Source organism: Scyliorhinus canicula, chromosome 12 (assembly GCF_902713615.1).
Source record: "Scyliorhinus canicula chromosome 12, sScyCan1.1, whole genome shotgun sequence".
In the NCBI taxonomy this organism is placed as follows: Eukaryota; Metazoa; Chordata; class Chondrichthyes; order Carcharhiniformes; family Scyliorhinidae; genus Scyliorhinus; species Scyliorhinus canicula.
Genome location: NC_052157.1, coordinates 129567252 through 129584285, shown reverse-complemented (window position 1 = coordinate 129584285; position 17034 = coordinate 129567252). Strand labels below are relative to the sequence as shown.

The 17034-nt window shown below is 46.1% G+C and overlaps 1 protein-coding gene across 1 annotated transcript in view; it reads right to left on the bottom strand.

Annotated features, from left to right (window-relative positions):
- Positions 1-208: 208 nt before the first annotated feature.
- The window catches only part of LOC119974328 (cytosolic arginine sensor for mTORC1 subunit 2-like), a 218934-nt gene continuing 202108 nt past the window's right edge, over positions 209-17034 (bottom strand). The window contains 5 exon segments of the mRNA XM_038813099.1: positions 209-2756; positions 8749-8843; positions 15232-15314; positions 16064-16174; positions 16511-16634. Of these exon segments, the coding sequence (XP_038669027.1) occupies positions 2691-2756; positions 8749-8843; positions 15232-15314; positions 16064-16174; positions 16511-16634 (479 nt within the window). The 3' untranslated portion in view covers positions 209-2690.

Genomic DNA, 17034 nt, shown 5'->3' with positions numbered 1-17034 from the left:
AATAAAGTGTTACAGTGCAGAGTTGTGCCAATGATAGGTGCAAAGAGCACCTAACTAAAAGGAAACTGACTCGTTGATTGGTGAAATAAACATGACAGCAGTGGCTGTAAATATAATGCTGCACGTCCATTAGCGGCGAGCAAGAAGCTACAGTTCAGAAACATTGCGAGCTTTTGTAAACTTTTTTGCTGCTATTATTTCAGTTGGATTTTTTTTTAAAAACCTTAAAGTTTCGGTCTCGGCAAATGCCATAAATAGCAAAGTACAAACATCTACTTTGATCAGGGGGGGAAAAAAAAATCTTCATCTGTAAACCAAGCTCAGAATTAATTTAAAAATGCTAATTAAAAGAAGCAATTGAAAGCGGATTAAGTTGAAACTATTTCTTATCTTCGACACATACGTTGGGATTTATCTATTACCGATGTCTTGCTTTTGTTAATATTCCCTAATAAAGCAATCACAATTAAGCAGGCACTTCAGCACTGTGAGAGGCAGATTCACAATCTCGCCATTGCCTCTGGCGTCTGCATGACTCAGCAGAGAATACTGTTGAATCTAAAACAATAAATCCGTTCCCCTGTTTTCCCATCTGGAAAAAACCGAGGCGGTTAAAGCAGTGAAAGTAGCAGTACAAATTAGATAAGTCCTATTTACTTCATAAAATGTGTATAAATTACAAAGATACGGGGCGGGACTTACCGGCTGTTCACGCCGGCGGTAAATTCCGGTCCCATGTCGACGCCCTGGTTTCCCCAGCGGCGAGGGTGCTGTCAATGGAAAATCCCGTTGACAACGGCGGGACTGGTAGATCCCACTGGCGGGCCACCTTCGCCGCAGCTAAAAAACAGGGGTGGTCGGTAAATCTTGCCCAAGGAAATGCTAGAAGATGGATACAGGAGGTCGCCTGTATCAGGTAAGGATGATCAAGTTACCAAAGTGTCAGCCATCAGGGTTATTCAGGCAACTGTGTGCAAATCAGTGTATGAAATATAAACAACGCTACATTCTAACTCCTCTACATCCGTTTGGCACCTGTTAGAACACATAAGTAATACATTGGGGACTGATGGTGCATATTGAAAAGAGAAATGAATGAGACACATTATCAATTACAGAACGATGAAAAGGGAGACGAAAACAACAGAAAAGATCAAACTTGCCAGCTCCCTGTTCTTCCAGCTGATGTCTTCACAAGCGATTTAAAAAACTTGAGGTCAGCTGTGAGCAACTAAATGAAGGCCTGCTAAAACAACAGGTTTTAATGGTTCGCAAGGTAACAAAATCCCCCAGCCAAACTCCGATCAGAATTTCTTTTGTGCCACGTCTGAAGACTTTGCGGATTCTGGAGTCAACCGCAGGTTAACAAACGTGAACTGCTGAGTTTGAAACATTGTCCTTCTATTTCCCCTTTCCAAAATTCTGCAACGGGTGACATTTACCTCATTTCCGATGCCTTCCCTCATTCAATAACCTCCGCCAAGAAATCTTGAAGAACGATCTCAATGCTACACCGTCATTGGAATACCTGATGACGCGTCAGCTCAGGAGTGCGGCAACCCAGATGGAACGCAGTTACATGTGAACGGTCAAATTAGATTGCCAGGCGAAATGCATTTGGTTAGATCAAATCTAAAGAGCTGGGTTGGAATCTTTGCCCCTTCGCCTGAAACAATGGAGGATAAAATCCCCTCCTTGGATCCTGTGTTGTCTTATTTCTGAGTGTCGGCATGTCAGGACATGATTTCAATAACGGTCTCACTGAGTTACGTAAGCATTTCTTGCTGGGAGTAGCTTGTCTAAGGTCACCAAATTAAACCTCTTTTCATTTCTCTTTAAAGCACTGGTTAGTATTTGAAAGGAGCAGCAACCAATCTTGCTGCACATAACCCTAGACCGCTTTCCGGAAGGGCAAACTTGTGCTGCCAGGTCATTCGCCTCAATGATCCCGGTGTCGATCTTTCATGCCAACCGCGTTAAATATTTACCAGGACAGAGGGAGGGCAAAGAAGCAAAGCAGTAATTACAGGCGCGCTGCACAGTTGATGTTCCCGTGGTATGAGACGCGGGACTGTCCAGTGTCAACTGCAGGTTATTACCCAAGGAAGCAGGAATAACAGCACTGCGAGCGTGACATCGTGCATCAAACTGCCTCGATACGAAAGAAATTCCCAGATAAAATGAAAGATCATATTAAAGGAAAGTAACGGTGATCAGGGAGTAACCTAGAAGACTGCCATCTGCCAGCTTTACTTCTGCAGTTTATAGCATCATCTGAACTTGTCCCCAAATGAGATTACTTCCTTGCAATCGTCCCCAATATCCTACAGATCGTGGCATCCCTATACTTAACTTCTGCCCCCAAACCTCAGAAATCAGCTTTGTGCTACATGAGATAACTAACTCAACTAATTCACAAACAGTCAGTCACCACAGCTCCTTCACAGTGGGGGAGGGGCGAGGGAAATATCAGTAGAAAGAGGTGGTTTGACTTTACCAGCACAATGTAACAGGGTTCAAACAAAGAACACAATGGTAACATTCACTTTGGGAACAGGGTTCAAAAAGCCCACCAGCGCGCCAAGAAAACCGCTGCTGCTTTACAAACGCCCAAAGGATTCTTCTTGAAAGCGAAGTTTCAACTTTTACTGCTGTGCGAAGAACAAACCACCGGGATCTCAGTTTCCCACCTACTGCTTCTTGTTCTGACTCACTTGGAGAGCGTTAATCACACTGTTGATATTTTCTTCAGGTACCTGGAAGTGAAGGAAGTGAATAGAGTAAGGAATAGAAAGACAACGAAGCATTGAATGGACTGGTGCCTACTATATTTGCATCTCGCAAGCAGCTTTTAAATGTAATATGTCATTAGATTTAGTCAACCTAGTGGCTCAGGATGAATGGTCTCTGATCCCTATAGACCAGGAAAGTCTTAATTTTGATTCCTGGTCTGTGCTGCATTAACAGCACAGTAGCATTGTGGATAGCACACTTGCTTCACAGCTCCAGGGTCCCAGGTTCGATTCCGGCTTGGGTCACTGTCTGTGCGGAGTCTGCACATCCTCCCAGTGTGTTTCCTCCGGGTGCTCCAGTTTCCTCCCACAGTCCAAAGATGTGCAGGTTAGGTGGATTGGCCATGATAAATTGCCCTTAGTGTCCAAAATTGCCCTTAGTGTTGGGTGGGGTTACTGGGTTATGGGGATAGGGTGGAAGTGTTGACCTTGGGCAGGGTGCTCTTCCCAAGAGCCGGTGCAGACTCGATGGGCCGAATGGCCTCCTTCTGCAATGTAAAATTCTATGAACAGGAATGGCACCAAAATGATTCACCCACTACAATAGACTTGGGTGAGGGAAAGATGAATTAGCCAGGATCACTGCTCATGAAGGTTATAGAGGCTGCCTATCTGAAGGGAAGAAAACATGTCGACTGCAGGTGGGAACATGCGTGGGCGTGGAATGGATGTCTGGTTGCCTGTAGGTATTCATTGTCACGACTTACAGGGTAATCGCCATTAAGACAAAGCACCATAAGGTTATTGCCACCTGTGGAAGTCTTCCTCAATAGTAAGTTAGCGACTTCAGAGGAGGGGAGTAAGAAAGTTATTTATAGCATTAGGTATGCATTACTGCGTGCTCTGCCCAACATGAGTATAGGCTCTTGACTTGTCTTTGATGAAAGGTGAGGCACATTGCAGGGACCTAAAATGGGAAGTCGAACAACAGGTGAGGTGTGGCATTTAACCACAAACTAATCCAATACAATTAAACAAATTAACTGATCACATACTTAAAAGTCACCATGCAATTAAGGACAGATTCTTCATATTGTGATGTACTGTCAGTGTCTATTTGAACCTGGAAATATTAGAGTGCTGGCAGCCGAGAGATTGATAAAATCATTCTTGGTTTGCTATCGGGTGATGACTTGCACCACGACACAAAAACAAAAATAAACACTGCAAGACTTGTCCCACCATACTAAAGATTTGCCCGTGTTTATCCCCGGTCCCTTGTCTCTATTGTGGGCACCAGACCAGCAATAACATTTTTCATTTAATGTTTGAGTTCAAAGCAAATTCTAGTTTCACCTGAATGCAGAGACTGACTGGTTCAACTCGATACACCAACATCGAGAAGGCTGGGGTAGGACAGGCTCCGACACCTGTGCAGGTTGAATGCCAACCGATGTTTGGCCTCTGCTAAAAGTGCTCATTTTAGCCAGGGTCAGCCAAACGCCACCTCACTCAAGTGACCATACATTATGGGGGTGATTCTCCGAGCCCCGCGCCGGGCCGGAAAATCGGAGAACCGCGCCATGACTCCCCGACGCGCGATTCTCCGAGGTGCGGAGAATCGGCGCCATTTGCGCCGGCGCGTCACCGGCCGCTGGAGACGGCGGGGCCGACGATTCTCCAGCCTGGATGGGCCAAGCGGCCGCTCCGACACGACAGAGTCCTGCCGGCGCCGTTCACCCCTGGTCGTTGCCGGCAGGAACTCTGCGGGAACGCTCGGGGGGGGGGGGGGGGGGGCATGTGTGGGGGTGGGAGGGGAGGCTCCTTCACCGGGTGGGGGGCCTCCGAAGGGGTCTGTCCCGCGATTGGGTCTCACCAATCAGCGGGCCGGCCTCTCCCCGCCCCCAGGCCTACATTCCGCCGCGGCCGGCCCCTGAACACCGATCCCATGTTGGGTTGGGGGCGGCGCACGTAAGAAGTTCCCCGCGCATGCTCAGGATGCCGCGGATCAATTGCGCATGCACAGGATTGAGCTGGCCCAACTGCGCATGCGCGGCTTGGCGCGACGCCCATTTGGCGCCGCGTACGGAGGCTGGAGCAACGTGAACCGCTCCAGCATCATACGTTCCCATGTGGGGGCCAGAATAGGTCATGCCCGGGCTCTCTTTTCGCCGTCGTCACTGTGGGAAAAGTGTCTGGAGAACATTAGGACACTAAATAAAAAATGCATATCAGCATGAAAATGTTTGTTGCCTTGATCTCACGATGTAGAAGGGTTAGTCAGGTCACCCACCCTCTGCAATTGAAACACAGTTGTTTAATTGCTGTGTTGAGTTTGCTGGTCTTTGCCAGGGTGGTGATGGGAAGCTTCACATTTAAGTTAATGCCGCAGGGTAAAAAGAGGTGAAATCTGCCAGGGTTCCTGCTCTTGATAGCAGTGGCTGCAGCTAGGAGGTCTCTGTGGCTGGACTTTAGTGCCTTCCCCATGGTGACCCCCAGGGTGGGAAGGCTTGTGGACAGCTCTCTGGCTCCACCAGAGGTTGAAGCCCTTAAATGGGAAAGTAATGCCCACTCAAGGGGCTCATCCTGCTGCTGCTGCTGGTATTTATCCAGTAGCGGTCAGGGCATTCACCATACGGGAAGCCAGAAAAGCAAATCCTGTCAGGCTGTTTGTACACTTTCAGGGAGAGGAGTGTCCCTCATTCAAAGGCATTTAGTGCCGATTGGGAGACCAGACATCGCGATGGGGGGGGGGGGGGGGTGTCCTCCGAGTGTTCATTGTCCTCCACACCCCCACCCCCCAGACCTGCTACCGACCCCCACCCCGTATTACCCTTAGTGACCAAAAAAAGGTTAGGTGGGGTTACGGGGATAGGGTGGAGGTGTAGGGATAGGGTGGAGGTATGGGCTTGGGTAGGGTCCTCTTTCCAAGGGCCGGTGCAGACTTGATGGGCCAAATGGCCTCCTTCTGCACAGTAAATTCTATGATCTATGATCAATGCTTTCAGAAGGGAAGAAAACTGGGGAGAAAAATTTGCACAGAAAGAAGCTGAAGGAGAAATGGAGGCCAGGACTTCTAGTGAAACACCACCAGCTCTCTGTACTTCCAGCTGCACAGAGGCACGAGGTAGGGATGCTCGCTGTCCCCGCTGCTGTTTGCTCTGGCAATCGAGCCACTAGCGAACGCCCTCGGAACGTCAAAGGGCTGGAGGTGTATCCAGAGGGGGGACAGAGAGAATAGAGTCTCACTCTACTGGGATGACCTACTCCTCTACATCTCAAACCCACAAGCCAGCATGGAAGGGGCCATGACGCTCCTAAAACGAGTTCAGAGCCTTCTTGGGCTACAAACTCAACCTGAGCAAATTTGAAATCTTCCCGGTGAACCTACAAGGCGGAGAGGCAGAGCTGGAGCGACTCCCATCCAAACAAGCCCAAAGCAAGTTCCGTTACCTGTCTGGACACTGATCCACAAATGGAACCTGACGCGTCTGGTGGAGGAAGTCAAAAGGGACCTGCCGAGGTGGTGCCCACTCTCACTGGCAGGGAGAGTGCAGATGATCAGAATGAACGTACTGCCAGGTTCCCTTTCCTGTTCAGATCCCTCCCGATCTACACCCCCGAGGCATTCTTCAACATGGTAGACAAACTAATCATGGTGTTTGCGTGTGTGTGTGTGTTTGTTTGTGTGTGTGTGGGGAGGGGAGGGGGGGGGGGGGAGGGGGGGGGGTGCGTGGAGAACTCGAGGATCCAAAAAAGGGTCCTGCAATGGAAAAGAAGCATGGGAGGATGGGCCCTCCCAAACCTGCAGTTCTACCACTGGGCGATCACAGCAGAAAGAGTGAGGGGTTGGGGTGAGGGAACAGGGAGCAGAATGGGTGAGGATGGAGGAGAGTTCCTGCAAAGCGACATTCCTCTGAGCCCTAGTCACAACCGCGCTCTCATCCACTCCGACCAAGTACTCAAGAAGCCCAGAGGTGGTAGCCACGCTCCAAACCTGGTGTCAGATGAGGCAACACTTCGGCCTAACCAAAATGTCCACTGTGGCTCCCATCTGTAACAACCACAGGTTTATGCCTGTAACAATGGATGCCATCTTTAAAAGGTGGAGACAGGACAAGGGAACTCTGATGGTTTGAGACATGTATACAGCCGACAGAGTAGCGACTCTGGAAGAACCCACGGAGAGGTTCCAAATTGAACAAACTGAGACACATGCAGGCAAAACTCCCTCCACAGGAAAACGACGACATACCCCCAGATACCAGGACATTCGCTAGTTGAGGAACTGTTGGACACGAGCAACCTAGGGAGGTGGAACTGTGAGGACCTGTATGGGGGAGGACTGTTAGAGAAGGTACGCTCCCCCCGGACGAGACAAGGGAAAAATGGGAGGAAGAACTAGGCATAGAAGTAGGGGAGGACTCTGGATCAAAGCACTACATAGGGTGAACTTCACCTCCACATTCACAGGGTTGAGCCTAATGCAGCGAAAGGTGGTGCACACAGCACACCTAACCAAACCCCGAATGACCAGGATCTTCCTGGAGGTGTAGGATAAACGATGCCAGGGAGGCCCGGGCAACCGTACCCACATGTTCTGGACCTGCCCCAGACTTGTCGGACGACCTTCTTTGAAGCAATGTCCAAGGTTGCGGGGGTAGGGGTGGAGCCATGCCCAAAAGTGGCGGTCTTTGGGGTCTCCGAGAGGCCACAGCTCTTCATGGGGACGGAGGAGGCGGACGCCCTGGCCTTTACCTCCCTAATTGCCCGCCGAAAAATCCTGCTCGGCTGCCGATCCGCAGAATCGCCCACAGCTGCAGTCCGGCTGTCCGACCTGGCGGAATTCCTCCAACTGGGGGTCGGAGGAGGCCCTCCACAGGACTTGGAAGCCATTCACTAACTTGTTCCAAGACCTGTTCGTAGCCAGCAACCAGTAGAGCAAGGGGAGAGGATACAAGGACAAGCCACGGAACATAAAGCAAAAGGAAAAGGTGGGGGGGGAGAAAGGGGAGGATGAAGGCCCACCAAAAAGAGCACGAGGGACAAGATACAGCAAGCCGCAGGGGAGGGGCCCACCGGTTAATACACGTTGGGGCCACACTGGAGAGTACAGCAGAAGCAGATCAGCCAAAGAGGGAGCATGGCCACAAAGGGAGGGGGGGACAAGTGTATGTAAAAATATAGCTAATGATCTCTGCTTGTTGCTGTTTTCTTGTTTCTTTTTGGTTTTTCTCTTTTGTAATTTCAATTTTTCCTCGGTTGTTTTTGAAATGTATTATGCATGGTACTGCAAATTGTTATTTAACTTTCAAACTGATATGAACTGTGAAAACCAATAAAAACATTTTAAAAATAAATAAATAGTGACCAAAAAAAATTGAAAACTATGGCCAAGAATGAGGGCTTGGCGTTCTTAAAAACTAACTTGCACAACTGGAAAATAAACAGCACATTGCAAACCAGAACAGCAGAGTAAACAAAGCTGTGATGGGGAAAATCTGCAGGGGAACCATTTGCAAACTGCACTGTGGAGCAGAACAGGATATGGATGGGTAAAAATTCCTCGCGCTATCTGCAGGGTTCAACAGCTCTGCACTTAAAAGGGACAAGAAACAGCAAACGCAGCAAAAAAAAGAAAATTGTGCAAGCTTAGTTCCTTCAGTTTTACGCTTTACCAGGCTAAAACAATTTGCAATGATCAATCTGCTGATAAATCACTCTCAATGCCGAGGGGCAGTGAAGCAAAGAGCAGGCATGCAAACAGAAAAGAAAAACAACATTTTACTCTAATGAACTGGCCAGGGTTCAGCAGATTAACCTTGTCAGTAACATCAGCTTCACTCAGTCCACATTCAACAAGCAAGCTCTTGAGTGTCTTGCGGGATCCATGCTGGGTTAAGGGAGAATAAATAGTTTTAATAAGCAACAGTAACGCAAAGTGACAGGTCTGTTTCTCTTTCAGAAAATAACACTGTGGTATGCCCTTTTGTCACCAGGTTGTTTGGAAACTTACCAGGGCGTGATCAAACTTAAACGTACTGATGTAGTATGCCGGGATATCAGCGGCAGCCAGGGGCTCTGCAATCTGGGCAACGATTCCACATTCATCTGGCGGAAGAGGTTCAATTTAACACTCAGCACTGAACAGCACACAGCAGTAAACAACGCACTTAACAGTAATTCCTTCAAATAACTACAGCTTCTTTTCTTTCTGCTCAACCCGGCGAGGATTATTGTACAGAGGCAACATCCTTTATGGAGATCTGCTTTGGGAAGTTCTCTTCTTACTAAACAAAAAAGCCCTCAGTTTAAGTGGGGCAGAGCAGGGTATTGTATGTTTTGTCCCATTTTCTGTCTTGTCATCCCCCCCCCCCCCCCCCCCCCCCCCCCGCCCCCACACCACCCTCGACAGTTTCCTATGAGTAAAGGCAGAGCTCAGTCCCCTCCATTCCTTACTACTGTCTGTGTGTAACCCTAAACTACATGTGTCGGCAGGTTTAGCTTAGAGGGCATCCCAGCTCTGTGCATTTGAAATCCATACCGTAGGGATCTTGCAGTAGGGATAATGTAAGGGAGCAGGACATACCAGCTGACTGGCCCAGGGGCTTTTAGCACAAAGATAGTGCCCCAACTATGGCCCCAGCTGAGGGCAGCTAACCCAGCACAGACTCGAGTTTGAATCTGGAATCTATCGAAAAAGTTATGAATTATATTTTCAGCTGCTTACTAATATCCCTGAAAGTGATTCAAGATTTTAGAATCACAGATGGCGAGTCACTTTATGAGATATTAAAATAGGACATAAGGAGATATGCAGCTTACACAGGTTCAGATAGTTAAACATAGACACAAGCACACACGATGTACTAAGTGACTGACTGGAAATAGAATTCTGTGGGGCACCAGGGCCAGGAATAGAAGAGGGTGGCAGAATGTTGTGAGTGGACCTCATTTGGAGGGCTGCTGTTGAATCTGGTCAACGTGCCACAAAAAACAAACACACGCCTGAGAGAGAGTGCAGAGTGTAAACAGGATGAGCTCTGAGGGAAGATTAGAAAAGCTTAAGCTCTATCAGGTTTGAGCAGGAGTTCGTCACAGGGTATCTTCCGGAAATGTACAAAATATTAAAGTTGAACCCCAAATATAAATCCAAAGAGAGAAAAGCAGAACTACAGTATTAGGTGGAATTTCTTCACACTGCGGTGAACACTTGGTGCAATCTGGCACGCAAGGTGGCAGAAATATTACGCATGTTTGAAATGTGGCTAGAATTTATAATAGGACTGTGAGGATAGAGATGGCATGCACTATGTTAACTGCAAAATGCAACATTAATGCAGGCTATCACAACAAAATAGCACAGATTAAAACACAGTGAAAAGAAAGCCAAATACATTATTATGTGGAATTATATTTTATGATAATATACTTTGGTACTTTTCTGACTTGTATCCTTCCATTCTTTTACTATTTATTTTAAAGGGATATTTATTTTATTCTCTGCATCCCTCTGCCTTCATAATCACACCTACCATCCACAGGAAGAAATTAGTATGAATAGCTTGATTGAACTTGGGTCCACTCTTAATGGTAAGAATCGGTAAAACCTGAACACAACTAAATATTTTATTTAGAATTGGAGCCAGGTTGCCGTTCCTTAAGAACCTTGAGTTTTATTTTTTTTGTAACATTTTAATTTGACTGGGGATATATATGTCCACTGGATTTTTTTTTTAAAAGCACAGTCGAGCCAAATTTGAACCAATACACGCATCTTTGTCGTGCTTATTTTGAGCTTCCCAAACTAGCTGTCCTTGGAGTGAGTATGTTAAAACTGACAAATAAACCCTAATGGCATTGCCCCAAGTCTTCAGAAGCCCAAATAGTCATCCAGCCGGCATTTTCCGTTGAGTTTAAGAGAGAATGGAACTTGGGAAAATGAAACCAAAAAAGGTGAACTTTTGAACAAACAATTCTTGGATCAAACTTGTTGCAATCAGCCCCAAATACCACAGCATCATAAGAAAAACATCAGCCAGCTGAACAGTTGAAGACTTTCAGGTACTTCTCGAAAATCTGCCTCTTATTTACATTGACAATTTTAAAAATTGAAAGGTTTGAACTGAAAGGGCTGGAAATTAATAGCATCAATACTTCTTGTCAGAGACGGGGGAGTGATGGCTCTCGATTAAATGAGAATACATACTGGGACGTGAGTCATACAAAGCACATATCTTCAAATCAACAAGGGATATGATTTTAAAAACACCAAAAAGGAACCTGGCAGTGCAGGTTTAAAATTTGTGTAGATTAAAGAAAAAAATTCTTGCTTCGCAGAAAGCATGTGATTCAAATACCTTGGTGATGTCACATAGAAGAAAAAGATTTGAGAGATTTAGGGTTCATCTAACGGTCTGTGGCACTTTACAGTTTTGAGAATAATATGACAACTGACAGAGAGACTTTTACACGAGTGCATTGCTTCATTTCCATTGTTGTGAATGGTCACTTCACTCAGTAGCGCTCCCCACTTCCAACACAATGAAAAATGTCCTGTTCTGAGGGGATTTGTGTAATTTTAGGGAAGGGTCCCCACACTGATTAGACAATAGCAAAGAACTCCAGATGCAGATTGACTCCGGCCAAGTTACTCAGCATACACCATTAGCAGTGTACAGTCACCGTGATTCATTCTGTTTCGTAAAATGATAGGTATGGATATGACTGAGTTCACTCCCTCCACTTTGCTGTGTTCGCAAGCAGTATGATTCACCACAAGAACATTCTTCTTAAAATGCTTGCATTATCCAAATAATCAGTACTTAATGACTACTGGCATTCAAGTTAAATCATTTTAATTAAAAATAGATGCTACATCTTAAAAACCCAAATGTCAAGTTACATTAAATCTGTGGAAAAGCCCTACAATGTCCACATATATCCAAGTTAAAAGCACCACATCTTAATATTAATGAAGTCTTTTGCCTCTTTTAGGTTTTGCACCTTTTCCCAGTGACCTTCACAGGGTTTGGTACTAAGGGGCGATGAGGTACGCAGCCAGCTAATACCAAACAATTCATATTTATAGGAGAGCCCAGGACAATGCCCTAAATGTGAATATTTGACTCAATTTTTAATGTGTTTGTGTATGTGAGTGAGAGTGTATGTGTATACATGTATGTGTCTGCATACATGTGTGTACATGAGTGTGTGCCCCAGAAGGGAGGGGGGGGGGGGGGGGGGGGGGGGAGTGACAGATCATGTGCAGGGGATGCAGGGGGTAGCGGAAAAGGAAGAGGCCTTAATATTGAGGACCATCTAAGTGTGTGTGTGTGTGAGGGGGAGCGAGAGTTGAAACTGTCCTGAGGATAGTATATACCTTGTTCTTGATGGAGGGAGGGAGGGTAAACAACACAGAAAATAATCCACCCTGGTTAAGACTGTAGAAAGGCATGAACTTTCTACATTACATCAAATGCCCACTTCCAGTTGGAGGTTTAGTGTTCATCCTAAAATCGGCAAAAGCCGCGGGGAGGGGGAATTCTCCTGCCATTCTCGCCAGCGGGATCTTTCAGTCCCGCCAACTGCGAACTCCAACCGTGAGTTTCCTGTGGGCGTGGGTGGATTCAATGGGAAATCCCATTGACAACGGCAAGACCGGAAGGTTCCACGGCGGGCCACCACCTCCTCCTGAGAAACAGGCCGTGGGCGCTCTGAAACCCCCCCCCCCCCCTTCCAAGGAAAGTTTCAATAGCTACTGCACTGAACAAAGTCAAGGTTGACCCAAGTCCAGACTGACATCCTTCCATAACATTGCCGTCTTCAGCCTGAGACCGTTGCTCATGTTGTCCATCTGAGAACACTGGAAACTCACCCCATTCAGGGGAAACAGATTTGATTAACTGATATGGCCAGAATTAAACACTATTGTTTGGAGTTCATTGTTTCAGTGTCCACAATAACAGGCTGCTATTGCATGACCCTTGATAAATGTTGGTCAAACTACCAGCACCAAAATAACAATGTTCTGCACAAGAGGCCACTGTTCAAGGTTATAATGGCAAAACCCCTTAAAACTGGGTCAATGTCCACAGAGCTTGGGCAAACTCTGTGAAAATGTGTTGCGGGAATTGCGTTTTGTTGTTGAATTGCACATTCTTCGACATGGAGCAAATGTCCCTTGCCTGCTGACCTACAAATACAACTCGACTATTTTAAGATTCTATGTATCAGCGCCATACATAAAAATAGAAAATCAGCTCTGTGGAGATTGAGAAGTGACAATCAAAGAACAGGTTCTGAATCAAAGAAGTGGGTCTCATTTTGACCTGTTCAGAATGCACTTCATGGTGGAGAATGAATAAATCTTAAATGTTCCACTACCATGGGTAGGCAGCTCTTTTCAAATCCAAATCAGTGTTGTTGCCTGTTCGAGGTAGACATAGACATAGAATGTACAGTGCAGAAGAAGGCCATTCGGCCCATCGAGTCTACACGACCCACTTAAGCCCTCACTTCCACCCTATCCCTGTAACCCAATAACCCCTCCTAACCTTTTGGTCACTAAGGGCAATTTATCATGGCCAATCCACCTAACCTGCACGTCTTTGGACTATGGGAGGAAACCGGAGCACCCGGAGGAAACCCATGCAGACAGGGGGAGGACTTGCAGACTCCACACAGACAGTGATCCAGTGGGGAATCAAACCTGGGACCCTGGCGCTGTGAAGCTACAGTGCTATCCACTTGTGCTACCGTGCTGCCCTAACTGGACAACAGATGCAGTAGCTGACACTGCGACCCAGAAGTTAGTTGTTTGAGATCGCTAACATGGATTAGGATTTCCCCAGTCCCCTTAAACATCCTCCTTCTACAACTGCAAATTTTCCCAGTTCCCAACACCATTGTCAGGGTAGCATGGTGGTTAGCACAGTTGCTTCACAGCTCCAGGGTCCCAGGTTCGATTTCCGGTTTGGGTCACCGTCTGTGCGGAGTCTGCACGTTCTCCCCGTGTCTGCGTGGGTTTCCTCTTTGTGCTCCGGATTCCTCCCACTGTCCAAATATGTGCAGGTTAGGTGGATTGGTCGTGCCAAATTGCCCATAATGTCCAAAAAGGTTGGGCGGGGTTACTGAGTTACGGGGATAGCGTGGAGGTGTGGGCTTGGGTAGCGTGCTCTTTCCAAGAGCCGGTGCAGACCTGATTGGTCGAATGGCCTCCTTCTGCACTGTAGATTATATGATTTATTGCCTCCAAAATAGCTAAAGTTGCACAATTCTACAGCTAGGCGATGGTGCATAATACAGGGTCGGCATGTGGAGCTGTGGGGTTGGGGGGGAGAGGTTAAGTGGTGGAAGCAGAGGCTTGAAGAATGGAAAAGGTACAACAAATGGTTCCTGTACTACTTATGTGCAATTCAATGATATGTATCCAATGATGCGGCATAGCGGTAATTGGTAATCCAGAGGCCCAGGCTAATACTCTGGGGACCTACGTGCAAGTCCCACCATGGCAGCTGGTGGAATTTAAATTCAATTAGTAAAATCTGGAATTGAAAGTTAGTCTCAGTAATGGTGACCACAAAACTGTCAATGATTGTTGTAAAGGTCCATCTGGTTCGCTCATGTCCTTCAAGGAAGGAAATCTGCCCATCGTACCTGGTCTGGCCTACATGTGACTCCAGAACGACTCCTGACCTCTGAAATGCAGAGCAAGCCACTCAGTTCAAGGGGCAATTAGGAATAGGCAACAAATGCTGGCCTTGCCAGCGACGCCCACATTCCATGCAAGATGTTTTTTAAAAATCAATCGGTCTACACCGATTCACACAATTTTTCTTCAGGTATTTATTTAAATTTTTTCCATTTTCTCCCCTTTCAATTTCTTGGGCCTCTCCACATTGTTGAGAAAGTGGAAAACTAAACCTTCCCATTGGTGCTGTCTTTCTATATCAGCGCTTGGGGCATGGGAGGTGAATCAATCAGCCTTTGTCTCGACGCAGGAGTGGGCCTCTCCGTCGAGTAAATAAGTGGGGCAGGTACTCTCTGTGTCCCATTTCAGAGTTTGACTGATGTCAGTGCAGCTACCACCAACCTCTAGAAGTAATGCAAGTGCCTGCGGGCTCTTTGTGCACTCTCCAAATGGTTTGGTAGGCAGACTGAGTTGCCGCAAAGTGGCAGGAGAGAGCAGCAAGAAAAATAAATGCCTTCAGTGCTGTTACTTTTACTTGGGGAAAGACCGAATACAAATCAAGAACCGTCACGCGTGGAAACTTCAACCTTGGTGGATGCCCGTGGATTGTCCGTTTTTCTCCACACCCTTGTCCGATTTTCCTTCTCATTAACTTTAATTGAAAGGGAAATTCGGCGTGGCGGATGACAAATATGTAAAAGGTTTAAGCCATGTAAACCTGATCCACTTGACTGACCATCACAGTTGAGATAAAGTCAGAGTAAATTATAAAAGATTTTTAAGGCAAACTCCAAGTTAGTTACATACCGAACCCCAAGGGTTGTCCTCCTATCCGAACCATCTTCCATAGTTCACCAGATGCACTCGTAAACAACAGATTGTTTGGAAACCTGGAATAAGATTGGGAAATAAATCAGCTTTAATGCATATAAGTCTCTAATTTTGCATTTAAATAAAGACAACTCCAAATAAAAACATGAATGGATTTCTCGCTCTGTCCCTGATATAGAACTTTCCTTCCTGAGCTGGGTGTGTTCTTCACATTGTTGGGTGATGGAGACCAGTTCCAGTATCCATGATGCTTGCAATCTGAATGCTTCTAATGCTAATGGCAATTATGAACTTGAAGTGAAGGTTTACGGAGCTGCCAACTCGCCTAGAAATATGCTCGCAGTGGTTAATATAAATCCTATAGATACATATTTAGAAGCAAACAACATCGTTCTTGGAGGTTGAACATATAAAGCCTGGAGTTTGTAAGTGTAAAATATCAGCTCCAAATCTATTGGGGCTGGAGAGTGTATAAGCTGCGTTTACAGTGGGCGGGTGGTGAAGGAGGCGAGGAGCATGACGGCTGGGTGCTTGTAATATTGACCAGGTCACATTCTGCCAGGATTCTGTTAGATCATAGATCTAAATTCTGGTGATGGGGGCTGTGGGCGGATCTACCATCCACTCCTTCCACGCTAAGGGATTGTGCAGTGAGAAATTCCCACGAGTCCCAAAACATTCCTCCCGTTGCATCCTTGAGAGGGTTTCATGCCAGCTGCGGTTTAGCCAAGGCCCCAGATCTTCCCTCAAGTGATGGTGAGGAATAGTAATTTATATTCCAGGAAGCTTGATGAACAATTTATAGTACCTTTGTTGTGTCTGCACATCCATCACCAAGGAGATGTAGCCCTCAATGAGCGAGAAGGAGAAGAAACGTATGTGACCATTTTCATCGCTGCCTATTGCGGAGTCTTTCATACTAGAAACACAATGAATACATATTGAGATCAAATTATCTGTCACCATCTAACAAGCTTCAACTAATGTCTATAATATTTATATCTTTTCATAATCAAGCATTTTCACTGATTAAGAATTCACGTCAAGGCATCTGTTTTATTTATAGCTTGCAGAGAACGTTTTGTTGTATGATTATTTACAATATGCACCTTTACGAATGGAAGCTTTTCAACGCTTAATTTGATTTGAACCTCTATATTCCTCATAAAGGACACAAAATTTGACTGTGACTTTGTTGTTGCTGAAGCAGTTGTTTTTTTTGGAATCAATGTTTTTTGCAATATTCCTAACTTACCCATTGGAGTAAAACATGACATCCATGAGGAGAGTAGCCACGGTTGGTAAGGTATCGGGGTCCAAGCTGGTTACACAGAACTTGTTGCTGGGACTGGACAATGGATGAATGACAGGCCTTTGAACTGTGTGACAGAATAAACAACAGCATGCCTTTAAGCTGCTGAGCAATGACGATTATTGCAAGCTGTAGTACGCTACCACTGACAAACGGAAAGAGATTAGAAGTACAGCAAACACTTTGTTCTGCTATTCCACAATTAAAGAACAGGAACGCTCTATAAACATTCCAATAACTTGCATATTTATCAACTCCTGAAAGGTTTTCCTATATTCTTTCTCCCCAACCACATATAGGTCTACCAAAGGGCTGTCCATTGAGTGGGTATGCTGAGGGATTGTTGATTCTCATACCTTCCTCTCATTCAGCGTAAATAAAAGAGCTTTTGTAGATCTCACTGGTAAAGTACCACTGGCATTCCATCCTGGCAGAACACAAAATGAATCGGAGCCATCAAGTCTTGC